At 39.6% G+C, this 27,554-nt stretch overlaps 3 protein-coding genes across 6 annotated transcripts in view; 2 read left to right on the top strand and 1 right to left on the bottom strand.

The window, feature by feature from the left end:
- The first annotated feature begins 5,542 nt into the window (after positions 1-5,542).
- Positions 5,543-8,810, top strand: RAG1 (recombination activating 1). The gene has a single exon (XM_003412274.3). The coding sequence runs from the start codon at positions 5,543-5,545 to the stop codon at positions 8,672-8,674; it is 3,132 nt and encodes a 1,043-aa protein (XP_003412322.1). The 3' UTR covers positions 8,675-8,810.
- Positions 8,811-19,803: 10,993 nt separating this feature from the next.
- On the bottom strand, positions 19,804-21,835 carry RAG2 (recombination activating 2). The gene has a single exon (XM_023550703.2). It carries the CDS (start codon positions 21,695-21,697, stop codon positions 20,114-20,116), a length of 1,584 nt encoding a protein of 527 aa, XP_023406471.1. The 5' UTR covers positions 21,698-21,835; the 3' UTR covers positions 19,804-20,113.
- An 85-nt stretch (positions 21,836-21,920) lies between these two features.
- IFTAP (intraflagellar transport associated protein) overlaps positions 21,921-27,554 on the top strand; it is a 102,088-nt gene continuing 96,454 nt past the window's right edge. The window contains exons 1-2 of one of the 4 annotated variants that reach the window (XM_010592121.3): positions 21,921-22,174; positions 23,310-23,372. The gene's annotated coding sequence lies outside the window, so the exon portion shown is untranslated. The other 3 variants (XM_010592123.3, XM_010592120.3, XM_010592122.3) reach the window with 3 other exon arrangements.

The raw sequence follows: 27,554 nt of genomic DNA, 5'->3' as shown, positions 1-27,554 counted from the left end.
GGACATACTTTGAGTTCTGTTTGGTATCTAGTAATATCAGCTGAATTACAGACATCCCAACACATTGACCAGGCCGCCTGCTGAGCAAGGTAACACTCGTACTTTTCATGCCTTGAGCTACAATATGTATTACATTTTTTCTGTTTCTAATCAGGAATACTTGGGTTTTTTTTTCCTTCCAGGGGATGAGTGGAAGGAGTGAGGAAAGCTGACGTCAATCTGGTTTTTCTAATGTTTGAAAATGGGAAAGAGTAAGAAGCCAAGTTTAGGAAGACACTGGAGGTTTATAGAGAAGGTGCAAAATACCCAAATTATTATAAATGAATGCTGTGGGCAGGCATGGGCTTAAGGGTGCCTCTTTTTTTATTTTTCATTTTTATTAAAAAAAAATTTTTAATTTGTGATATTTATATGCAAACATTTGCCATTTCAACATTTTTTTTTTTTGCATCTACAGTTCAGTAACAATTACATTCACCAAGGAGAGCTTATAATTTGGCAACAGATATTGGCGATAGTTGGACACCGTTACTGATGTGATTGGTGTCATTGAATTATACACATGAAAGATGTTGAATTGACAAATACCGTGTTATCTATAGTTTTGTAACAATAAAAAAGAAGTGCTTGGTGAATGAACGAGTAAATGAATCAGCAGAAGGTGAGACTCTTAGAAAGAAATGCTGTGTAGTCCAGGCAAGAAACAGAATCAGGAGCAAACAAATTCTAGGGTGGGAGGGAATGCCTAGTTCTCCAGGTATTGCCAAGCACTGCCAGGAATTTTCTGAACTACATTGGACTAAGCAGGAGACCAGTAATTTTCAAAGCGTAATCTGTGGACCACTTCTATCAGGATCACTGGAAGGCTTGTTAAAAGATACAGGTTTCTGGACGCCATCCCAGACATACTGAATCAGACTCTCTGAAGTCTGATGAGCCTCATGATGATTTTGAAACAAACTCCCTAGTGATTCTGATAGATACTAATTTTGAGAATTTCCACTGTAGAGACCCTGCTTTGAAATTATGCTCTTGAGTCAGGATTCCTGAACAGGGGTTATGACAGTTGTGTTTCTGAAATGGTTCAAACAACAAGTGTCTGGAGAAAGGGAAGGAATTTTAGGATCATTGTATGAGTGCTTGAGACTTATAAAAAGGCTTTTAATGCATGGTGTTTGGCAAATAGTAGGCAATAGTATTTTTGGAATGAATTTGAGTGGACACTGAAGGCTCTCACTTGGTCACACAGTGGTCACTTGGAAATCGTGTATAAACTAAGTTGAAGATGGTAAAAGGAGAGATTGTGAGCCAAGTGCAAGGTTGTATGTGTGTGTAAGGTGAAGGCTGGGATGGGAATGGAGGGTCGAGTGGTGGGCTGTTACTGTGACCCAGCCTCCTGAAATAACTAATGATAGCACTGGCCACAAACTACAACTTTAGCCCAGTCCAAGCCACCTCAGACTGGTTTGTCAAAATGTATCTGTGCCCTACGATGAAAGAAGATGACAATGTGGAGACTCAGTGCCCCATGGGGATAGGATTGAGGCAACATCTGCCCCTGAGCCTCTTAAATTCTAAGGCTGGTCTACTGCTGAGACCTTTTGTTAGAAAAGAGGAGATCAAGCATTTGCAAGATATTTGAATGTCAAAACAATGACTACAAAATAAGTCTTTCATAATCCTAACTTCACATTGTCTAAACCAAACCTGTTGCCATTGAGTCGATTCTAACTCACAGAGATCCTATAGGATAGAGTAGATCTGTCCCATAGGGTTCCCAAGGCTATCATCTTTATGGAAAGAGACCACCACATCTTTCTCCTGCAGAGTTTGAACTACCAACATTTTGGTTAGCAGCCAAGCACTTAGCCACTGTGCCAGCAGGGCTCCATGCTGTCTACAGGTCCATTTTTTAGTACTCTCTCTATATATTTACCAGAAGAGAAAGGAAAGCTAAGGATGATGGTAAAATGTGAGTCTTAGCCAGGTCTTAAAGTTTTTTGGGGGGAAATTTTGGGAGAAATATGGAAAAGTGCCTGTGAGTACATATAAATCTAATCATTAAAAATTTCAAAATGAATTGATTACAAAATTTTAAGCGATAATATGTGTGTTGTGAAAAATTCAAATGATACAAAAATGAATAAAAAGGAAAATGAAAGAGGCCAGTGCCAATCCTATTCTCCAGAGATTAAATGCTGTTAAGATTTTGGTGTGTCCTTCCAGAATTTCTGTACTTTTGGGAATATACAAATATGAACATATTTGCATAAATGAGGGCCTGTTATTATTATACTTGCTATTGTTCTGTTCTTTGTTTTGTCATGTGGCCATCTTTCCACGTCATCAATGCATATAGAGGTTGCACAAATGCATCATTGCATCTAGAAAACAATACAGTGCATACAAAAATTTTAAATTTCTGTGTGATTTCCCATCGTCCATCTGGACCACACGTTATTTAACAATGTCCTGTTGGTGATTATTTATGTTTCCTATTTTTCCAAGCTACAAACTCTTTTTAAACAAATTTCTCTTTCTTTCTCTCTCTCCATATGAATGTCTCTAACTAGGAAGTTACTGTACAGAAACATTGCTATGGGAATGTTTCTGTAATTTCCTAAAAGCAGATTTATAGCACCAAAGATAACATGTATTTACACTTTTGATAGACATTGTTAACTTGTCCACTAAAAATACTATACTAATTTACACTCCTTCCTTAATTAATTGATTTAAGCTGTGTAATATCAGTTTTTAATCTTTGCTACTCTGATAGGTTAAAAAGATAATATTCCATTAGATATAATTCTGAAAAAGCTTTATCTTCTTGCAAAAGTAATACATGTTTATTTTAGGTGAGGATAAAAATATAAAACCTCTATAACTTCCACAGATAACCACCATCAGCATCTTGGTGTATATTCCTCTATATTTCTTTCAAAACAAGAACAACAACACATCCCTTCCACCCCTTTACTTCTAGTTTGAATGGATTTCTAGCAGTTGAATTGGAAAACAACCTAATAAATCATTTGAATTTGTTTGTTGATGACTAGGAAACCCTTGTGGCATAGTGGTTAAGTGCTATGGCTGCTAACCAAGAGGTTGGCAGTTCAAATTCACCGGGCGCTCCTTGGAAACCCTATGGGGCAGTTCTACTCTGTCCTGTAGGGTCACTGTGAGGCAGAATTGACTCAACGGCAATGGGTTTGGGTTTTTGGGTTAATGGACTGATAACTGCTTGGTGATGGCACTCTTTTTATGGCGGTATTTGTAATTCTTCAGGGACTCCAGGATATACACGCCTTAACTCAATGAGTGGATATCTTCTGATAGAATTTGACATAACATTTCAGGCCAGTGGGAGGCAGTGAAGGAGTGAGTAGGTGGGGAAATAGTTCTGGGGTCCTTCCAACATGCTTTGTGGCTGACTTACTCAATGTGTAAGTTCCGTGTTTCATTTGGCTAGCTCCAGAGATGGTAATGCAGGCTTATGTAAGTCCTCACAATAATATCTTGTAAAGTCACAAGTGCTTTAGAACAAGGTTGGCAGTGAAAGGTAAAAGAATGAAAAAGGCCTTGGGAGATGAGTTCCAGCCAACAAGGAAAGGGAGACATGAATACAAAGGCCTATTACTGGTAACACAGGATAGAATTAAGAAACACGATAGGGCTATGAGCAACTTTGGGGTGTTTGTTGGGCTGCAGTTGAAATACTTTTGTGGTTAATGAGACTTTCAAAACGGTTTGGAACTGTATAACTCACACAGTCCTGTATATGGAACAAACTAACCTGATTTGCCTTTTAACCAAGTCTTGGAAATTTGTTTTTAATTTTTATGGAAAACATTGATTTCTGAAGCATAATATATGAAAGATGGAACAACAATAGTTTCAAGAAATGACTTAAAAAGAAACTTTGTTAGTAAAGGTCAAGATTAGCCTGTACCTTGCTCCCCAGCCCCAAGTGTGTTCATCTGAGACTGTAACTCCCTGAATATTAAAAAAAAAAAAAAACTCCATTAATTTAGTTAATTAATTGAGGGAAAAAAGCACTGTTTGATATAATTGATGGGTCGAAAGAATTGACCCAGGAAAATTTGAGAGATATAGATGATAGATTGAAAATATAGATGCTTTTCCTAGTTAAGTTATGCAAAGAATTTTGGGAAGATTGGGCTAATTGGATGGAGCCCTGGTGGCACAGTGGTTAAATCGCTTGGCTGCTAACCAAAAGGTTGGCAGTTCAAATCTATCAGCTGCTCTGCAGGAGAAAATGGTGGCAGTCTGTTTCCATGAAGATTTACAACCTTAGAAACCCAGTGGGGGCAGTTCTACTCTGTTGTTTCACTATGAGTCAAAATCGACTCAATGGCAGTATGTTTGGTTTGGGTTTGGGCTATTTGGATCTAAATGGTAGTTTCAGATTTTTTTTTTTTTTTTTTAACATCACTATTGGATGTCTGCACTACAACCCAGATGCGGAGGGTTTCTAGACATATGTAAATAGGACTTTGATGATGACATAGTATATCTCAGTTGCTATCAGATTTTACCAGAAGAAATATACTACCTCCCACCTCCTCCTATTAAAAGCTGTAGAGCTAATGACCATTGACTAGTAATGACCTTCAGGATGACCTGTGCAAGGTTCATCTGAAAGCACTTAGATTTTTCATCTTAAAAATCCTTCAGAATCTTAGTACATGCCCTATGATGGTTTGTTGCAGGTTTGGAGCATTCTCTGGTGTTGTTTAGAATGTAGAATATAGCCTTATAATTTATAGCAGTGTTCACTAATTAAAATTGTGAGCATAATTAATATCCATGATACTTATTATTAGTTTGCATTCATAAAGTTCAAAATTCTCTTCATCCTTGAAGTAGAGAGTAATTAGTTTCTTTGGACCTGTAGCTTTATCATCCCTTTGTGACTGGTTTGGAAGAAACAAACAAGCAACCTCTTGGAAGACTGCTTTAAGATGCTGAAAATACATTGTTCAGCTAGTGCAATGAGGCTAATAAAATGTGGAAAAATATGACTTTCTTTGGTTTTAGTAGCCAGTCTACCAAGGCATTTACACAACAAATAACTATTGAGCACGTAGTGTGTACTAGGAAACTTAAACAAAGATAGATCAGTCTTTAAAGATTTTATCATCAGAGACCTTAAGGCTTTGGAAAGGAAATCACACACACACACACACCACACACACACACAGACAACAAATCACAATGGTGTGTGTACTAAGATTCCTTATAAATGTGATAGAAGGTATAAGTGACCCTAAGCACTGTAAGAACAAGGAATGACCATTTCCTGCTGTATGATCAGAACCTCATGTGCTGCCTTAAAAATGAAGATTTAATAAGTAATTTTTGAATGAATTAACAAATGAGTAATCGAATACATTCATTTTTATTACTTCCAAGATGCATCAGTAGGAAATTAATTTTAAAAAATGGTTCCCTTTCATAAGTTCTCTGAATGTTTTCCTAATCTGACTTGTTTTCATTGTCTCCAGGTCCCTTATCCAGCATGGCTGTTTCTCTGCCACCCAGCCTGGGACTCAATTCTGCCCCAGAAGAAATTCAGCACCCACATATTAAATTTTCAGAATGGAAATTTAAGCTCTTCAGGGTGAGATCTTTTGGAAAGTCATCTGAAGAATCTCAAACAGGAAAGAAGGATTCCTCAGAGGGGAGACCCTCTCTGGAACAATCGCCAGCAGTTCTGGACAAGGCTGTTGGTCAGAAGCCAGCGCTGACTCAACCAGCATTAAAGATTCACTCTAACTTTTTGAAAAAGTCCTGTGACAATGGGAAAGCAAGAGACACAGCGATCCACCAAGCCAACCTTCGACATCTGTGCCGCATCTGTGGAAATTCTTTTAAAACTGATGGGCACAACAGGAGATATCCAGTCCACGGCCCCGTGGATGGTAAAACCCAAGGCCTTTTAAGAAAGAAGGAGAAGAGAGTCACTTCCTGGCCAGATCTCATTGCCAAGGTTTTTCGGATCGACGTGAAGGCGGATGTTGACTTGATCCACCCCACTGAGTTCTGCCATAACTGCTGGAGCATCATGCACAGGAAGTTTAGCCATGCCCCATCTGAGCTTTACTTCCCCAGGAATGCAACCATGGAGTGGCATGCCCACACACCATCCTGTGACATCTGCCATGCTGCCCGTCGGGGACTCAAGAGGAAGAGTCATCAGCCAAGTCTGCAGCTCAGCAAAAAACTCAAAACTGTGGCTGACCGAGCAAGACAAGCCTGCCAGTGTAAGAGAAGAGCTCAGACAAGGATCAGCAATAAGGAAGTCATGAAGAGGATTGCCAACTGCAGTAAGATACACCTTAGCACCAAGCTCCTTGCAGTGGATTACCCAGTGCACTTTGTGAAATCTATTTCCTGCCAGATTTGTAAACACATTTTGGCTGACCCCGTGGAGACCAGCTGTAAGCATGTATTTTGCAGGATCTGCATTCTCAGATGCCTCAAAGTCATGGGCAGCTATTGTCCCTCTTGCCAATATCCCTGCTTCTCTACTGACCTGGAGAGTCCAGTGAAGTCCTTTCTGAGCATCCTAAACTCTCTGATGGTGAAGTGTCCAGCAAAAGAGTGCAGTGAGGAGGTCAGCTTGGAAAAATATAATCATCATGTCTCAAGCCACAAGGAATCAAAAGAGACTTTTGTGCATATTAACAAAGGGGGCCGACCCCGCCAACATCTCCTGTCCCTGACCCGGAGAGCTCAGAAGCACCGTCTGAGGGAGCTCAAGCTGCAAGTCAAGGCTTTCGCTGACAAAGAAGAAGGTGGAGATGTGAAGTCTGTGTGCCTAACCTTGTTCCTGCTGGTACTGAGGGCGAGGAATGAGCACAGACAAGCTGATGAGCTGGAGGCCATTATGCAGGGCCGGGGGTCTGGCCTGCAGCCAGCTGTCTGTTTGGCCATCCGTATCAACACCTTCCTTAGCTGCAGCCAGTATCACAAGATGTACAGGACTGTGAAAGCCATCACAGGGAGGCAGATTTTTCAGCCTTTGCATGCCCTTCGGAATGCTGAGAAGGTCCTTCTGCCAGGCTACCATCCCTTTGAGTGGCAGCCACCTCTGAAGAATGTGTCTTCTAGTACTAATATAGGCATCATTGATGGACTGTCTGGACTATCCTCCTCTGTGGATGATTACCCAGTGGACACCATTGCAAAGAGATTCCGCTATGACTCAGCTTTGGTGTCTGCTTTGATGGACATGGAAGAAGACATCTTGGAAGGCATGAAATCTCAAGACCTTGATGACTACCTAAATGGCCCCTTCACTGTAGTGGTGAAGGAGTCTTGTGATGGAATGGGAGATGTGAGTGAGAAACACGGGAGTGGACCAGTAGTACCAGAAAAGGCAGTTCGTTTTTCATTCACAATCATGAATATTACTGTAGCACAAGGCTCACAGAATGTGAAGGTGTTCGAGGAAGCCAAACCTAACTCTGAACTGTGTTGCAAGCCATTGTGCCTTATGCTAGCAGATGAGTCTGATCACGAGACCCTGACTGCCATCCTGAGCCCTCTCATTGCAGAGAGGGAGGCCATGAAGAGCAGCAAATTAATGCTTGAGATGGGAGGCATCCTCAGGACTTTCAAGTTCATCTTTAGGGGCACTGGATATGATGAAAAACTTGTCCGGGAAGTGGAAGGCCTCGAAGCTTCTGGCTCAGTCTACATTTGTACCCTTTGTGATGCCACCCGCCTGGAAGCCTCGCAAAATCTTGTCTTCCACTCCATCACCAGAAGCCATGCTGAGAACCTGGAGCGCTATGAGGTCTGGCGTTCCAACCCCTACCACGAGTCTGTGGAAGAACTGAGAGACCGGGTGAAAGGGGTCTCAGCCAAACCTTTCATTGAGACAGTTCCTTCCATAGATGCACTCCACTGTGACATTGGCAATGCGGCTGAGTTCTACAAGATTTTCCAGCTAGAGATAGGTGAGGCGTATAAGAATCCCGATGCTTCCAAAGAGGAAAGGAAAAGATGGCAGGCCACATTAGACAAACATCTCCGAAAGAGGATGAACCTAAAGCCAATCATGAGGATGAATGGCAACTTTGCCAGGAAGCTTATGACCAAAGAGACTGTCGAAGCAGTTTGTGAATTAATTCCCTCTGAGGAGAGGCACGAGGCGCTGAGGGAGCTGATAGACCTTTACCTGAAGATGAAACCCGTTTGGCGATCATCATGTCCTGCTAAAGAGTGCCCAGAATCTCTGTGCCAGTACAGTTTCAACTCACAGCGTTTTGCTGAGCTCCTCTCTACCAAGTTCAAGTATAGATATGAGGGCAAAATCACCAATTATTTTCACAAAACCCTGGCACATGTCCCTGAAATTATCGAGAGGGATGGATCTATCGGGGCATGGGCAAGTGAGGGAAATGAGTCTGGCAACAAACTGTTCAGACGCTTCCGGAAAATGAATGCCAGGCAGTCCAAGTGCTATGAAATGGAAGACGTCCTGAAACACCACTGGTTGTACACCTCCAAATATCTCCAGAAGTTCATGAATGCTCATAATGCATTAAAAAACTCTGGGTTTACCATGAACTCGCAGGCAAGCTTAGGGGACCCATTAGGCCTAGAGGACTCTCTGGAAATTCAAGATTCAATGGAATTCTAAGCAGAGCAACCTCTTACGAGTTGGTTTTGCAAATGAGTTTTCCTCTGGGTTGCACTGAAGCCTTCTCCTTGTACCCTTCACTACTGTGTGTGGGGGTTCACTACCTAAGAGGTAGCTGGTTGGAGTGAGAGGTCTCAGATGCTGTAGCCGTGTCAGAAACGGATAACCCGTGAGCTGGTTACTTGAGCCTTTTAGTGAGTTCAGAGAAGCGAAGGGAGAGATCAGTAACTGCAGGGAACCAGAGGTGAACAAAGATGTACGTGTGGATGAATGGGTGACATCAAAATCAAAGCGAAAGTTGTCAAAGAGGGATAACCAGTGAGGCCAGGGAGGGAATTCGTTTCATGGTTTTTATTTTTTCCCCTCAATTTATTATATTTGGTATTGAGATGTAATAATTGGTTTTCTTGTTATGTTATTTAATTTTTGTAGAATTCCTTATTTTATAAATCCCATATGTCTTGGTTCATTCTACAAGATTCAAAAGAGCTTTTCAGATTTCTCTAACAATAACTTATGTTTGTATGGCATGTTGACCTTTACTAAGTGCTCTTGATGCCTTTTCTTATTTGTTACATTTATGCAGAAATATCCTATATCAGGAAAATTTTGTGAAGATCAGTCATTTTCCAGCTTTACATGACGTCTTTGTTGTAACCTTAAGTGCTTAGGAGGTCATCTGCTGCCATGACTTTTTCAATAATGAAATTAGAGGAACACAATCGTTAGCCACAGTTGTGAAATCTTCTGACAACACATTTACTTAGCTGTCAGTAGCCAAATGGGATTCTTGACTTTAACTTTTTAATTTCAGTTAATTTAGAGTCTCCAAATGCTTTTCCATACAACCTGAAGGCCACAGAGGTCTTTAAAATCCAACTTCGCTCACCACATAAAAACAGATTTACCATCTTGCTGACAATTCTCTGCCAGATTTTCTCTATATGAGAAAATTCACTAAATTCAGGTTTCAGATAGTTCCTCCCTCTGCAATGTGTTATTCTTTCTATAATGACCAGTTCACTTTCATTGTGTCCACATTTTTATAACGTGATGCTTTGTGCTTTCCCTACCTGCTAAGTTTAGCTGGAGACTCCTCAGGGTATGGTGGAAAGGTTGTTGTACAGTGTGTGTGTGTTTAAACACTTTTTTCATGTTTGCACACTCATTTTGCCTCATTTTTCTGCACAACATTTCTGTGGGGTAGGCATTGTTATTATCCCCATTTGATGGGGGTTAAACGATTTGCCCCGAATGACAGGGGTAATAAATGCCTGATCTGGCATTTGAACTCAGGTCTTTTGTCTCCAAATTCCACGATTTCACCATCACAAAAAATAACCACTATCTTCGTTCACAAGGTAGAATCAGAATTTGTTTAGGATCCACAACTAATGACTACAGTTCATAACCTCGGGGTTACATTTTTGGGGTCGGGGAGGAGGGGAGCAGGCTTCTAAGTCATTTGGATGCTTTGGCTCTTTTGTATAAGAAAGCAATGCCAAAGCTCCCCGAAAAGCCCGCAGAGACTCTGATGGCTCCAGTCATTTGGAAACTTGTCTGAATCCTCAGGAATTTGGGATTTGCCAGTTGCAGGCAATTTAGAGCAGGCATGGGATTTTACATGCTAGTGAGTCATAATGATATGGTAGTGTTAATTAGTTTTTTTTTTCTTCCTTTGATTTTATTGGCCATAATTGCCACTCTCCATACACAGTGTATCACAGAGGTTTATAATTTAGTTGTCAAACATGCATCAGTGACATTACCCTAAATGGTATATGCATTTGGTGCTTTTGCAGGGATTGAACCCAGTATTTTCCATTAAAAAGAAATACAGCAAATTTTTTTTTTCTTACTTTTTGTATACAGACGATCAAAGACATTTGTAATTTAGTTATCAAAAGCATATACATGTTTTAATGTTTTTTTTTTTAATTTCCTTAAAAACGCTTAGTTTTGCATTTTGGAAATTAATAGGTTTTTAAGCCATGGAAGCTCTATGGGGTATTTCTACTCTGTCCTATAGGGTCGCTATGAGTCGGAATGGAATCAACGGCATTGGGTTTCTTTTCATCCCCCATAATCTCTGCAGCATGTCTCTGCAGCAATAAACAGCTAAATTCTTGTAATCACTCTACTCCCGGAAGCATGCTTGCTCTGGGTTGTAGATTTTTTCCCACTTCTTCTCTGTTACTCGATTGGTGGCACTGTAAATACTTGCCAGCATTAAATCCCCCTTTGATAGCATTGTAGGAACTATTTTGAATGCATGTGACTAACAGCGTGATTTATAGCACCACCTTCCCAGTAATCCCTTCATCAGATAGCCTTTTGATAAACCCCAGGAACACCTGGCTGCAGGGATCTCACTATGTAGAAATGCTGCCTGTGGTTGTTTTTGCCCTCCTTGTTGAGATGGCAATATCCTAGACCCTGGTTTTGTACTCGAGTTTTATTTTTAACAATGCCCATTGTAAACACAGTCACATACTCCAGGGAAATTCACCACACTGAATGGAGCATATATATATATTTTATTTTTGAAGTATAGACTGGGACTTTAGAAGTGCAATGCATTTTTCTCCCATGAAACCTGGTTGTACAAGTTTTCCTGCCAACCTACTCAGGTGCACTGCAGAGACTAGAGATAATGGTTGATGAAAATTGATGAATGGTTGGCGCTAGGTCAAAACGCCCCTTGGGATTAATAAACATGCCCAGAGAAGCAAGAGCAGGAGGAAGAAATGTCTTTTCCTTCCAGGTGAATTGGAATTTAGTTGTGCCTCAATTTGTTTTTGCAAAATATAGATGGAGATAAAGATTTTGTTTTGGTTGTGAGTGTGGGTTTCACTTGACATCAAACGGAATGCAAATTCCCTGCAGTTGGCAGGCAGGATGTAGAAGCCCTAGTGGTGGCTGGGAGGAATAAATTGTCATTTGGAAGTAAGCGATTTTTGATTGCAGGGCTGTGTGCGTCTTTGCTTATTGTATGAGAGATGGTTTATTCTTTTGATGTTAAGAGATTTTAAAGAAGAGCGGATACTTTGTACTTATTTTATTTTTTAACTTTTACTGCAGTCATCTGCCTAAGTATACCTCAGAATTCATTTTTGATGAGATTTTTCTTTTTGTGGAAATTGCACTTCACTTTGTTTTTTTTATAATCTTACAGTTTGTTTAATGGCTTCCAAGAGCCTACATTTTTTTTTTTTTTTTTTTTTTGCTGTTTTAGGGAAAGCTCAGGTACCAGGATGCAACGAATTTATCTGATGCAGAGGAACTTGTATTTCCTTGTCAGAAGTTTTCAAATTAAACACAATGTCAGTTTTCCATACTTATTCTTATATTTTAATATTTCTACTGATTATTAACTTTATGGTTATTGTTAATAATTTTATTCTTAAGAAATTGAAATAAAATTTTAAGATTCGAAAATTGTGGGTGTTTGATTTATATTCAAATAATAATATGGAGCATACCATTTAGAATTGAAGGAATACCTTTTTCCTGGAGGGAAGTACAAAATAAATTTGGTGATCTTTGGAATACAGGGCAACAGGATAGTGATAATAAGTATAATTTATGCTAATGTAGGATGAGACAATTTGGTTCTGGATACTTGAGATAAATATTAAACCTCTTGAAAAGGAAGCATCTTAGTTACCTAGTGCTGCTATGACAGAAATACCACAAGTGGATGGCTTCAACAAACAGAAGTTTAGTCTCTCACAGTCTAGTAGGTTAGAAGTCCAAATTCAGGGCATCAGGCCAGGGGAAGGCTTTCTGTCTTTGTCAGCTCTGGAGGAAGGTCCTTATCATCAGTCTTCCCCTGGACTAGAAGCTTCTCAGGGCAGGGACCCTGGCTTCAAAGATACACTCTTCTCTTGGCATTACGTTCTTGGTGGTAGAGGTCCCCTGTCTTGCTGCTGGTTTCTCTCTTTTATACCTCAAAAGTGATTGGCTTAAAACACAACCTAATCTTGTAGATTGAGTCCCACCTCATTAACATCGTAGAGGCAGGATTTACAATACATAGGAAAATCACATCAGATGACACAATGGTGGACAATCACACAATATTGGGAATCATGGTCTAGCCAAGGTGACACACATTTTGGGGGGACACAATTCAATCCATAACTGGAAGGATTGTTAGATCAGTGGTTTTTAAGTCCTTTGAGGATCTGATAAAAGTTGAACCTGTAACCCAGAAAATTCAAAAACTTGAAATTGTATTCAGAGTGGTTGACTTGTCCAGAGCCACCCAGATTAGGGCAGAACTAAGTTTTCCCTAGTAATAATATCATTTACAAAAACTTTTTTTTTTGCAGTATGGACTTTGCATACATTTTCTCATTTGACCCTCTTAAAGTCATGACCACTATCTCCATGTTACACACGCAGTCACGGAGGCTTATTTCATCCAGCAAATGACAGAGCCACCTCTTCACAATGTTCTTCTAGCTCTGTCCAAGTTACCTCCAAGGCACTCACTTATCTCCAAGATTCAAGCCTTTTCAAGTGTCTTATCCTTACCTTTGCTGGAGCTTCCCAACTTCCCTCCACTCAGCACTGAGATTCAGCCTGTCTCCTCCATGCTGCTGTACCAGTTTTTAAAATATGGAAATATGCCGTGGAGTCTATTTGGAGTCATAATGACCTCTTGTATTACAGAGCAGAACTGAGCTCCATAGGGTGTTCTTGGCTATAATCTTTACAGAAGCAGATCACCAGGCTGTACTTTCACAGTGCCACTGGGCAAGTTCAAACTGTCAAACTTTTTGTTAGCAGCTGGCACAAACCACTTGTGCCACCCAGGGAACTATGTCTGTACTTCTAGGTAAATAGCTTATCCTTCCAGGCCCCAAGTGCCCTTTCACCTCCCTGGCAGCCCTGCCCCATCCTCCAGGAACCCCTGGACCGCTCCATAATTCAGCAACTAACAGGTTAACTCCTAGCACAGCAGGGGGCCTCCAAGACCAGCCTATAGCCAGCTTTAGCTGCTGTTCAAGTACTTTGGCTTTTACCCCTGCTGTAGAATCTTTTACCTTTTAGGGTTCAGCTAAGTTTGGCATAGTTCCTGATACTCCTTCCGCCAGTTCAGTCTATATTTTAAACAGATATTTGTAGGATGTCTTCTCTGAACAGGCAATGTGTGTTAAGCACTGCAGATACATTGTCAAGCAGGACCCGGTGGGCTTGGTGAGGACTTTGAATTCTATCCTAAGTGCAAAGAGGAACCTTTGAAGGCTTCAAAGCAGGCAAGTGATACCATTCATGCCAAGCCAGGAACATGGCATGAGTGGGATGCTTTGGGAAGGTATTTGGTGTTAGGGCATTTTGTCCAAGATTGAGAAGGGTTTTGTGCATAAATTTAAATGGCAGGGCAGCAATTTCACACATTTTGTGACTGCAAAGACGCTGCCTGCTAATTCACATGTCTCATCCTCTCAGATGCCTTTATCCAACTGTAGGCAGGAGGAGGTGATGGGAAGTTGTGCAGACCTTCACAGCCTCATCTTCTCAGGAAATCAGCATTTCTTTCCCCAGCTTTCAGGGCTGTGAAAGGGCACTTGGGGCCTTGGGTACAAGTTATTTACCCAGATGTACAGACATATTTCCCTCCGTGGCATGGGTGGTTTGTGCTCAGCTACTAACCAAAAGGTTGACCTTTCGAACTCAACCTTTCCCATGGAAATTTCTTTATTTCCCCTTTGGCATTTATATAATCTTATTTCAGTCTTTTTTCCCTCCTGAGGATGACAGCTTAATTCCATCATCATAATACACATACTGACTTACTTGGAGGCCAAGATTTGCATAATTTTAAACTGAGGTCGATCAAGGTCTTAATACACACCAAGTACTCACATAGCCGGGAGCCCCTGGGTGGCGCAAATGGTTAAATGCTCAACTATTAACTGAAAAGTTAGAGGTTCAAACCCATCTAGAGGCACTTGGAAGACATACCTGGCAATCTGCTTCTGAGAGTTCATGGTCTTGAAAACCCTACGGAACATAGCTCTACTCTGCAACACGTGGGGTTGTCATGAGTCAGAATCACTCAACAGCAATAGGTTTGGATTTTTTTCATCTTTATCTTCAAGAAGCTCATACTTTTCCATGGCTCTTAAATTGATGATTTAGCTGTCTTTTGCACACACACAAACCCATCCTGTTTTGAGTTATCATTATACATTTTGCATGGTACCTCAAATGGTCTTTTCTACGTTTTACAATTATCTGAGTCAAAACATCTGTTGACAGAGGTCAATATACAAAGGAAACTTAGAGATATTTTAGCCCAATTTCTTAGTTTTACCAATATATCCCAGGTTAAAAAAAAAAAAAAGCTGTTATGCATGGGTAGTCTTTACTAAACAATTTGAAATTTAATTGTCACTAATTTCTTCAAGAGCAGTTTTCAATTTTTATAACTCTTGTGCCCTGCCCACCTTTCCCCACTCTACAGTGAGGTTCTAAGCTCCCTGAAAATGGGGCTTGTGTTTCATGTTTCTTCTGTAGGTTCCATAATATTTAACATGGTGTGGATCTTGGATTTTTAATAAATGTTTATGGATAGGTACCCCGAAGAGACACACTGATGGATGAATTGATCCATACATTCAGGGATCTTTTGCCTTAAGCTACACATACTAATCAGCTTTTAAAAATGAGTATTATTGATAACTTTTCCTTTCCATTATCACAAATTATGATTTAAACAAATGCTGATTTATTAGATCGATATCGGGAGACAGGATGAAGAAATAGCTCTCTTAGAAATAAATGAGTGATATTAGATGTTTCCTGACAGAATTAGGTTTGGGAAAATGTGATAGCATCTGTGGTAAATTCCAAGGCAAAAAGCAAAATGCTACGCTAGAGTGGCGTTTGGTGGCATCTAAATAATTTGAAATTCTTGTCACTGTGGACTACAATGGCTGCCTGTTCTATCTAAATTCACCACGATATCCATTCTCATCCTGCGTGAACTCTTTTCACTAAAAAAGAGAATACGTTTAATCTAAGACCTCATCTTCTTCTGTGAGTTTTGCTGTACTTTTGGTTTCCAAGATCTGTGAGATATTCTGACTGATCGAAGATATTTAGGAAAAAAAATAAAAAAATTTAGAACACAAAGGATTTATTTCCACATCTTAGCCTCATTTATTGAAAGAATTTGTTGTTGTTGAGTGCTGTCAAGTCAGTTTTGACTCATAGCAGCCCCATGTGACAGAGTAGAACTGTCTCATGAGGTTTTCTTGGCTGTAATCCTTTTGGAAATATATCACCAGGTCTTTGTCCCACAGAGCAGCTGGTAGATTCAAACCCCCAACCTTTTGCTTAGCAGTCGAGTGCTTACCTGCTACATCACCAGGTACTCTTACATTTAAGACTGAGGTGCAACTCAGCAATGCTCTTCAAAGATATAACCGCAGGCTAGATCTGATTGTGGCTGTTGTAGCAGAAGCTAGTAAGGAGGGATGATGGTCCTAAGGACCAGATGCTTTACCCCCATTCATTCCTACTTCTGAAATATGAGCATTATGTTACCCCCTGGCATTTGGATAAAAAGTTGGGTGAAAAGAGGGAGAATTCTAAATTGATTGAAATTAAATTTCCACCATATATTACTAAGGGATGCATAATATAATGTGAATTGAGTTATAGGAAAATGTAGTCAGTTCCATTTCTTGCCCTCCTGAATCTGTAACCTGAGATTTGTAGACTATTACAGCCAGGAAAACCCTATCGGGGCTGTTCTACTCTGCTATGAGTTGGAATCAACTCAATGGTACCCAACACAACAACATTAACAGCATCTAGGAGGTAGTGTTTTTTTTTAGGAGGTAGTGGGTTTCAGAGAAGGATACCTGAGGGATAAGATATCTGAACTGGGACTAAATAGGAGTGGGCCAGAGGGACTGGGATGTTTGTAGGAGTCACAAAGTACAAAACAGAAAGTATTCCCTGAAGAAGGAAGAGTTGCTCAAAGTCCCTGAGATCTGAAATTATCAGGGGTGCTCAGTAGAAGTGTTGCCAGTTCAGGATTTTGTGTAGATCGAGCACAAAGTGTGAAGAGAGTGTTGAGGCCGAGAAGTAATCAGGGAGGGGATAGGTCCAAATGGGTCATTCATGCTATGTTAAAAGAGTGATTTGTCCTCTTCATTAAACTTCATGTATTTTGTTTTAGCAATCTATGGCCTACCAAAAAAAGAATGATCTCCAATTAATTAAATATCATTCCTGAAAAATCTGATCTCAAAATATGACTTCTTTCAACACTGAATGGAATCATGGACCATCAATTACACCTTCCAAACTGGAATGTTATATTGAGCATCTTTCTAACAGTATCTCATCACCACTGGCCTTCCTCCTTTCAGTCTACCTAAAATACTGTTACATAGTCTTCGATAATGTCTGGTCTCTATTCTGTATTTGTCACTTGGAATTTTAATTGGTTATACATGTTCATTATCTCAAAATCTCTGGCAAAAAGCAGTAAACACCCTCTTTTTATAAATTTGACCAGTGGCTTGTTGATTTTGTTGATCCTTTCAAAGAGTCCACTTTTGGTTTTGTTGATTCTTTCTATTGTTTTTCTATTCTCTATTTCGTTTATTTCTGCTCTGATCTTTATTACTTGGTTTCTTCTGGTGGCTGTGGGCTTCTTTTGCTGGTCTCTTTCTATTTGTTCAAGTTGTGTAGCTAAGGTTATGATTTTGTCCCTTTCTTCTTTTTTGATGCAACACCCTCTTTTTTAAACAAATTTTACCCAGGATACCTGGATTTGTTTTACAGTGGTAAAGAGTAGTGAAACTATTTTTTGAATATACATATAAAAATGGTATATGTTCAGATAGTGTCTTTCAGTTTATAATGACTTGTTTGACCTCCACAACCACTCTCTGGTATGGGTGGAACAGTATGTGATTTTATTTTACTGATGAAAAGTTAGGGGCCCTGACAGGCTCATGCCATTCCACACACTCCTTGCTCAGCATGTTTTAACACACTGATCTTCTTTCATTTCCTAAAATATGACAAACCTCATCTCACCCCAGGGCCTTCGAACTAACTCTTTTTCATTACGATTTCCTTCCCCTAACACTGAATCCACTTGTCCTTGTACATGAGTATAGTCCCTTAAAATGGTCACCTTGAGAAGACATATACTTATTTTTTGTGCAAACAATTTCAGAACTTAGCTTTAGAATCTATTTACGAGCCGTATCAGAAAACCCATTTTGTTAGCTTATGCTTACCCTTTGTTTTTGATCTAAAGTAGTAATATGATACTGAGAGTGACATCCTTCTAATTTGCCTCAATAGGCTCTGACTGACAGAGCAAATCAAACCCATGTGTAATGGAAGAATAAGGACAACTGTTGCATATCTTCAAAAGCAATGATCCATAGGCTCAAAAGGAAATTGAAATTCAAGTCTTAGAAATATTTTAGGCCTAGACAGTACCTTTGGGATAAATGTGTGCTCTTAGGCTGTGGTTCCTTTGGATGTTTGCATGTGCCTATTGGGTAAGCTGCCTCAATATCTTAAAGTCACATCTGATAGACTCATTAGTAAGATGACTTAAAAGGACCTATTTTTACTCAAATTCAATAAGACCAAACTACTTCCACTTGAAACATACACACACACACATACATACACAAACCAAAAGCAGCTATCCTCGTGATATCTGAGTTTGACTATAGAACTCAGTGTGTTCAGAATTGAATCACTTACATGATCATATTTTGATCTCATTGACTACAAATGTATATGGGGCACCAATTCTTTAGCTATTGTAGACAAATCAAGATAAAGGATTGCATGTAATTCTCGGGGAACATTTCCTTTGAACTCTTGTGAAGGATATTTCAGTTCCAACTTATGTCACTGTCTACTAACAGATAAAAAAGAAATCCAAGGAAAGTGATCCTGAGAAAATTAAATAGAATATATTTTCTCTTATTTGGTATCTAGGTAAGTTAACAATTTGAATAAATCAATACAAACAGAGGCCATATTAATATTTTATTAGTTTTATAGAGGTGATAGAAGCAATAAAAGAGCAATCAAAACAATGGTAGTCATTTGTTTAAAGGGAATATTTATCAAGCAATATTACTGAAACAGAGAGAACCTGATTTAGTTTACACAAGGACATGGAATGGTTAGCAGAAGAATTAGTACTCCATGATTTCATCTTCTGTATGGTTTATATCTCCTCTGAATTTGGTAATCATACCTTACACACTGTGGACTCTAAATGAAGACAGGTCAATGATAGGGTATAAGTTAATCTCTTAAGAGTAGGTGAAATCCTCTTCCAGAAAAATACCACAGGAAAGAAATCATTTGTATCTAAGATCATCTAATAGAAGTTGATATCTTGCAGTCTCAAAATTAACAGTTGTTTAAACTTTCATTCTAGCAAGTGTCTAATTGAACCTTAGGAAGCTCACTGATTTTGTAATATTTTTTTGGCAGCAAATGTCACATATTAACTAGACTCACACACAAATAAATTTCTTTTCCCCCCATTTAAAATCACCTGTTAACTTTATGAAATTGTTCAAACTTTTGTTATTTGGGGAAATAATCAGTATTATTCTTTTCCATGAGATGTATTTGGTGGTCCTTCCCTAGCTCCCTCTCACAGTGCTAAGTAGCAGTGGGCATCAGTTTTTTTTTTTTTTTTCGTGAAAACGATCACAAAGAATTGATTCAAGTGACTCACTTTGGCTCACCATCTGTGCCTCACGTGATGGGGGAATCTTTGAAGAAGTCATATGCAGATAACTTGAGAAAATGTAACAAAACTGATGAACTTAATAAACTTGCTATGGATTATTTTTCTTTCCCTTCTGTCAGTGGCTGTATATATGTCTCAGCTATAAGAAATTTGGTCTATTCATGGGCATAGCACAAGGGTCTACCTTGGAGGTTCCAGAAAGAATAATAGTGTGAGATATAGGTTATCACAGTTTTAATTTTTGGCCAACCACCAGATTGCTGTATTGCACAAAAATAAGTCGTTTAATTCCTTTGGGTGTTAGTTTCTTTACTGGTTAAGTTTGTCCTAATTAATAAGTTGTGACCAAAAAATCATATAAGGGATATAAATATACCTCGATTATTTTACTGCTTTCTTCTGGGTTTAAGATTTCTTCAAAGAAGAAAATTCAGATTGGAAATTCTCATTTAAGATGCCCTTGAGTAAAATATTTTCAAAATGTATAGATTCTACAGTGACTGTTTTTAGCATTATGTTATATGCATTTTTTCCTGGAACTTAATTGATGTAACTAAAGGAAACAGGCATTTCAGAAAACAAAAATAGAAATAAAATTTTTGTCATCATTATGATTCTTTAAAATAGGTTTAAAAATTTGATGCACTTGAATCTCAAAGGCTTTTGCGAAACTAATTGAATAGCCTTCTAAGAAATGATTTCTTGGCAGGAGTTAAGATTTTCCCAGGGCCTTTTTTGCGGAGGGATTTCAGTGGGGGCTTCTTTAACGGTAGGGCTCTTTTGGGGGTTTGTAGTGCTCTTGCTATTGCCACATGCTCATTGCAGTAGTACTTGTTGCTTCCTTCCGATAGTTGAATGAGCGTGCTTTCTGCGAGATCCATGCACTGGGCATGGACCCAGTGCCCATCTTCATGAGAACAGTAGATCATGGCGGGTTTGTTGAGTTCAGTTGAATAGAATGGTACCCACGTGTTGATATCCACATCACAAGTACGGCAGCATGTAATCCAGTAGCCTGTCACTGACTCATCTTCCTCATCATCTTCATTATAGGTGTCAAATTCATCATCACCATCAAAACTATATGCTTCTGCACTGAAACAAAATTCTTCTGAGTCTTCAAAGGGAGTGGAGTCCCCTGTATCTTCTGTTGATGTCTGACTGTTTGTGAATGTTTTCTGATCTTCGTTCACATCGTCTTCAGCACATTTCAACATATAGAAATAAAATGTTTCTGAAACAGCCTGTTTATTGTCTCCTGGTATCCCAAGGAAAATGGTTCCATTTCCCATGTTGCCTCCAAACCATATCTTGCTGTGCTTAATATCTGGGGTCCAATCTGGGGTCTCCATCTCCCGAATTTCTATTTTGTTGTCCTCCAAAGAGACAATGTTACAGACCATTCTTTTTTTATCCTCAAGCTGATAGCCACCAACAATAACAAATTCATCATTGCTAGTTTGAGTCAAGATTGCACTGGAGACAGAGATTCCTCCTGACAAGACTGTGCAACTCACAGCTGGGCTGCCCAGGGGGAGATCAACCCTTATCCTGTATAGGTTGGCAGGGCGGATGTTATTGGCCAGTGAATGGCCTCCTAAAATATAAATGGTATCATTTCTGGCAATGGAGACATGAAAAGATAGCCCATCCTGAAGTTCTGGAAGAATGTATGATGTAGAGCACCCAAATTCAAAATCCACCAAGAAAACATGAGGCAGGCAGTCAACTACTCTATTCCATTTTTCTGTGGTTCTTTGGGCAGCAGGTACGTATGAACGTCCTCCAAAAAGAACTCCCATGCTTTTCCCCCGACTATACACCACATCAATGGAATGGCCATACCTGGCCTCAGGAACATCTCCTACTAAATCCTTCTCTATGCAGCGAAAAGTAATTCTTTTGTTGTTCTTGCAAACAGCAGACATGACATAAATCTTATCTGAAAGCTCATTGTTTGGCGTTTTTCCCCCATGGATAATGTATTGATGTTGTTCAGACTCAAAGCTGCCTTTGAATGTGCAAATGGCTGGGTAGCGAAGAGGAGGAAGATAGCAGGAATCCTTGGAAAAAACTGCAGGCTTCAGTTTGAGATGGTTATGCTTTACGTCAAAATGGAAAACACCAGTGGGGCAGGCTCTCTTAGGCCAACCTTTCTGGCCGAAGAAGAAAACTTGTCCATCAAAATGCATCAGTGAGAAGCCTGGTTGAATTAGGGCTATATTATTACCGACTGTTACCATTTGCAGTGACATATTTTCTGATCGTGGGTAGATCCTTTATCTGAAAGAATCACAAAAGTAAATTGACTTAGTGTATCTCTTCATAGAAAATCATTGTGTTTAGACTCCCTCACATGTTAAAAGTATGGTTAAAAAGTTCCTCCCACAAGCTTGTGGTGGGACTGAATTAGCAGAATCCAGGGTGACAGGTAGTCAAAGAGCCACAGAACCTTTCTGCCTAATATAATACAATCAGCTAGGAGAGATTTCAGACGCGGACTAGCCTCGTCCAGAATTCTGGGAATTGTAGTCCTTTTTTACTTAAAGGTTCACCACTGGTCTCCAGAAAGAACTACATTTCCCAAGAACCAGTACTCTATGGAATGTGTGTGCGGCTAAGACAGTTTGTTGCTCCAGGAGTGGAGAATCGTTGGATGGCTTTCTGAATAGAGACGTGAAAAGTGCGAAGTGACTAAATGGGCGCCAAGGCGGAAAACTAGGGAGCGGGAGGTGAGAGTCGCTAATATAGACCCGACGTCTGGGTTACCGGGAGGATACAGCACCTGGACCGATGTTAGGCAAACTCTAGCCTCAGTGTGGCCGGAGCCTCTCCTGGGAACGCAAACAAGGTGACCCGTAGGAAGCACAGTTGCTCCTGGGGGGAGTGGAGTGGGAGAGATGACCTTACTGCCTTCTGCCTGGACGCTTGGGGGCTTGACACAGAGTTTCACCCCTGAGGATCCATAGGTTGCTTTGGGGCGGGGAAGGAAAGGGGTCCCTAGGTTACAAAAGCTGTGACTATTTTATGGAACCAAAAGATGAGTCCCTGAATACCTAGAGTGCGGGAATAAATTACCTGGTAATGATTTTTTACCACTCTTAATTTTAGTTGGGAAACCCTGGTGCGTAGTGGTTAACTGCTACGGCTGCGAACCAAAGGGTGGGCAGTTCGAATCCGCCAGGCGCTCCTTGGAAACTATGGGACAGTTCTACTCTGTCCTATAGGGTCGCGATGAATCGGAATCGACTCGACGGCACAGGGTTTGGTTTTTTTTGGTTTTAATTTTAGTTGGAATCTACTTCACAGCACCTAACAACAGTCTTAGTAGTGGAAATACAGTAATTAGACTTTAGCGAGTACCACTTTAAAGGCCCTTTGCTTCCTCAATCTCTCTAAAAAGAACCTTGTCTTTAGGGTTCTTTTAGGCAAGCACGGAAACCTGGTGGCGCAGTGATTAAGCGCATGGCTGCTAACCAAAAGGTCAGCGGTTCGTGTCCACCAGCCACTCCTTGGAAACCCTATGGGGCAGTTCTACTCTGTTCTGTAGGACCACTATGGGTCGGAATCCACAGGACGGCAACGGGTTTGGTTTTTGGTTGTTTTTTTAGGGAAGGTTCTGACACATATTTCTGTTTTCTTGGTAGGAAACTAGAGTTTAGTGGTTCTTATTTCAGATCTCTTTTTCAGCCAAGAACTTTGACCAAAGGAATTCTTTGGTAATTCTTTAGTAAGCTGGTACTAAGTAAAGAAGTGCCAGAATTAATGAAGGCTTAATGTTTGTATTACGACTTTACAAAAGGTATTCACCAGATGAAGTAAGCTTTATAAATTATTATTACCTACCTTATTTTTTTTTTACCTTAGATGTCAGGAGCCTTGATGTGGAATGCACTACCTGTTTGAAGAGTGAAGCCTTAGACACCAAAGGTTAAAGAAAACAAAATAGCACAGATTCCTTGACTTATAAGGATAAATTGTTAATATGCTTCAAAAACAGTGAAAAACAGTGGCTGAAAGTATGGACTCTGAAGGTTGACTACCAAAAAAACCAAACGAAACCTGTTGCCATTGAGTCGATTCTGATTCATAGTGACCCCACAGGGTTTCCAAGGAGCACCTGGTAGATTTGAACTGCTGACCTTTTGGTTAGCAGCCGTAGCTCTTAACCACTACGCCACCAGGGTTTCTGAAGGTTGACTGCCTGATTCAAATCCTAGCTGTGTCACTTATTCGCTGCATGACCTTGGCAAGTTATTTAGTCTCTCTGTGCCTAGGTTTCCTCATCTGTAGAATGAGATAAATTTACCTACCTCAAAGATTGACAGAGTAGAACAACCCCATGGGGTTTCTAGGGAGTGGCTGGTGGATTTGAACTGCCAACTGTTTGGTTAGCAGCCTGAGCTCTTAACCACTGCACCACCAGGACTCCATAAGTTATGGTTAGTAAATTAATACATGTAAAGCACTTAGAACAGGGCTTTGCACAGAGTCAATGATAGTTACTATGTTCATACTTGAATTTATCAAAAGTGAAGTTGTTAGTATGCAATTACCTGCGAGTCATGGATGTTGATAGTTGTAATGTTGAAGATGAGTACAAAGGGCTTTAGGATCTGAGGAACTGGTCAGTGGACATAGGTTGATAACACCCTGGACTAGGAAGCATGGAATAAATATATGTAATGAGGGTGCTGGTGCCAAGTTCAGTTTAAAAAACAGGAAATATTTCATTCATCTTGCTACCCTTTTTATTAATCCATCATTAATTATGCAGCCTCTGAGTTGGGATTGTGTGAGTCCAAATCCCGCTGGAACACTTAGTTACTGTGTAGCCATTTTAGACAAGTTATTTTCACTCTCTCTCTTTCTTATTTGTAAAATGGGACAATATTAGTACCTATTCATTGAGTTGTCTTGAGGAATAAATGAGATAAAGCAAACATGGTGACCACATGTATTTTAGAGTAGTACTATGGTCTGTAGGGTTCTCAGTGGCTGATGTTGTGGAGGTAGATTGTTAGGTCTTTCTTTCTAAGCACCTCTGACTGGACTGAAACCTCCAACCTTTCCATTAGCGGCCAAGCATGCTTACTATTTACACTGAGCAGGGACTCCATAAATGAGATAACGTGTAAAGCACACAGCACAGTGCCTGGCATAATGTTAAGTACTTAATAAATGTTAATTGATACTCTTATTTATTTTTATTCCCCCTGTAAAGGTTCCTTGGACGTTTAGAATCTGTGGTCCCTCTTATGAGATGGTGGGATTTTTTGCTTTGAAGCACTTCTGTAGATAAGGTGTAATTAATTGCTAAATATCCTCTTAGACTTAAGATTTTTAGTTTACTTTAGATGATTCGTGATGGGAGATTCCTCAAGGTGTGATCTTTTCATACTTGTCTTGTGGTTATATTAAACTAAGTGAGGAAATAGTGAATGAGGAAAATTATTACCAAAGTTGTAAAGCAAACCTTTCTTTCATAAGTCATGGTGGTTTGTAGTTCAGCAACTTACCCTACTTGTGAAATAATCTGGGTGACTGTTTCATTTATTCATGGCCTAGCCAAGTAGATGTGAGAGAAGACATCTGTGCAGTTAGGAAAACGCTATCCATAGGAATAAATACATGGGGTTGCTGTGAGTCAGAACTGACTCGACAGTACCTAAGAACAACAACAATGCAGGAACCAAAAGAAAATATTGTTGACCCTCAACTCAGTACAGGAAAATCATAGGTGATTACACTCAGCATGATGTGCAATTATTCTCATGGAGTTGCCTGTTTTGGGGTTGGAGGGAGTCCTGCAACCAAGTCCTGCTTGTTTCAAACACCTCTGAAGACTGTTGCTGCAATATAAAGCAAGCCGTACAAGGGTAATGGATTTCAGATCCCAAAGGGGTAAACATATACTAAGAACACTTGCTTTTAAACAGCAAGCTTTTAAAAAAATGTTTTCATTGTAGCCTGGTAAGTGCCTTATAACTTTGTCATAGAGATATTGGTGTCTCATAAATAAAAACAGAATTAATTTTTATATAAAACAGAAACATTTTCTTGGGCGAGACTGAGGATTTTCATAGCTTGGTCAAGGTCCCTAAAGATTTTTCAGGCAGAGTTTCTGTTCTCCATTTGATGCCTTGCTGTTGGCTCACTTTGTAATATCAGGGACCTAAAAACAGTGGTAAAATTTATTACTACTGAGGTGACTTACCTGCTTTTGTACCACAGTTCAAGTATTTGTGTATTTATTTTCTTTTTAATTACACTTTTTTTTTATTTATGGTAAATATGTAAGTAACAAAACATTTGCCGTTTCAACAGCCTTTAGATGTACAGTTCAGTGACATTAAGTATGCTCATTGTGCTGTTCAGTGTGTATTTAATTTTTAACCACCTGTTTTAAGCCATGGCCGGATGACCTATGTATTTAAAGAGCAAACAGGAACATTGAAAGTATTTTTACATTCTTTCGCCACATTTGTTTAGTTTTTGAAATTTCTCTTTACTGACTTGAATATCTTTTTGCTGCAGTGGACTGTTGTATATTTTCCGTGGTTTAAAAAAATTTTTTTATTGTGCTTTAAGTGAAAGTTTACAATTCAAGTCAGTTTCTTATACAAAATCTTACACATGCATTGTTATGTGACCCTAGTTGCTCTCCCTACAGTGTTGACAGCACACTCCTTCTTTCCACCCTGTATTTTATTTTCCATGGTTTTAATATGACTATATTAGCCACAGCTTGGTTTTTAAAAGAGTTATTAAAAGATTATACTCTACCGAAGCATTTTCCTTTAAGTAGACCAGACAAAAACAGGAAGATATTTTTAAAAAACAAGGCACTGTTCTTCAACTGAAGGAAGTCTCGAAGTCAACACATTAAAGATTCTTTCTCAAAGACAGAAATAGAGGACCATTAAGCTTACACAATTTCTCCAGCCCCATGCTAACATTCCTCAGCAGGGACACTTTGATTTATTTATTGTGAAGCTAGAGCGGAGTTGAGAATCAGAGGTGGGCTAATGGTTTGAGGTCTAGGTCTGTAGTTACTTGCATCTGTACTGAATTTTTTTTTTCCTTCTGTAGAAAGGCATTATTTTCTGAAGCATTACATCTTACTGACCAGTGTTGTCCATGTTTTCCTGATTGCTCCCCAATAGCAGGCAACTTCATACGACTGCAGTCATTTAGTGCATGAATTAACACCATTTGCACAGTTAATTAGATTTGAGACATACATTATTTGATTTTTGCTGGCTTTAAACTAGCTTTAGGTTTTCCTTCTGACACTTATGCCAGAGAATCACATATGTACCGAGGTTCGTACATAGCGCTCTGGAGGCATATGAATTAAATTCTTGCAGCAGCCTGAGACCAAAAATCCACAGTTTCCAGATGCTACTTCATCCCTGTCCTGTCTGGACACTCAATCTCCCTGTAATTCACACACCCCTGAAGTGTGGCATCACCTTTCCTTTAAAGTTTACAAACGTAGGCTCCTGTCTTTTAGCTTTGGTAGAAATCAAGGTATTGGACCTACCTGAAGGCCAGAAGGGCTGCTCACCCCTCTCTGAATGTTTGCCGCTAAGCCAGGTGTAAAATGTCAGCACTTGGGAAAGATTCTCTGACTGCCCACTGTGACCGTGGCAAGCCGCAGGCTGACAGTAAAGAGAGCGTGTGCACGTGCCTACAAATGTCCTAATGATCACAGATCTAACCGGAGTAACTGACTGTGACTTTTTTTTTTTTTTTCTCTTTAGATGGTTGAGGGAGATATCCACCAGGGTATACCCTCAAGACTTAACTGTTTCATTACTAGTGAACAATGGGAACACAATTCACTTGTAAAGAAAAATAAATTCTGGCTGAAACCTGATTTGTTTTTTAATTAAAAAAAATTTAGAAAAACACACCAAAAAATACAATTACCATGATTTAACTTCATACTATTGAGAATTGAATGAGAAACTATTTGTCCTAAAGCAAAGACCACTGATACCAACACCAGTCATTTTAACTTTGAATTGGTCTCCTGTGGTCTCATTTTCTTTAACGCAAGGCTCAGAAGGAGTTCTAGTTTTTAGAGGCTTACTACCAGCTTTATGA

This window comes from Loxodonta africana, chromosome 7 (genome assembly GCF_030014295.1).
Source record: "Loxodonta africana isolate mLoxAfr1 chromosome 7, mLoxAfr1.hap2, whole genome shotgun sequence".
NCBI lineage: Eukaryota > Metazoa > Chordata > Mammalia > Proboscidea > Elephantidae > Loxodonta > Loxodonta africana.
The sequence above is the reverse complement of the archived record's forward strand: the minus strand, read 5'-3'. Positions and strand labels throughout refer to the sequence as shown.

What these genes read in the sequence shown, in the direction of transcription:
- RAG1 (XM_003412274.3), top strand. Translation starts at nt 5,543, where the DNA reads ATGGCTGTTTCTCTGCCACCCAGCCTGGGACTCAATTCTGCCCCAGAA.
- RAG2 (XM_023550703.2), bottom strand. Translation starts at nt 21,697, where the DNA reads ATGTCACTGCAAATGGTAACAGTCGGTAATAATATAGCCCTAATTCAA.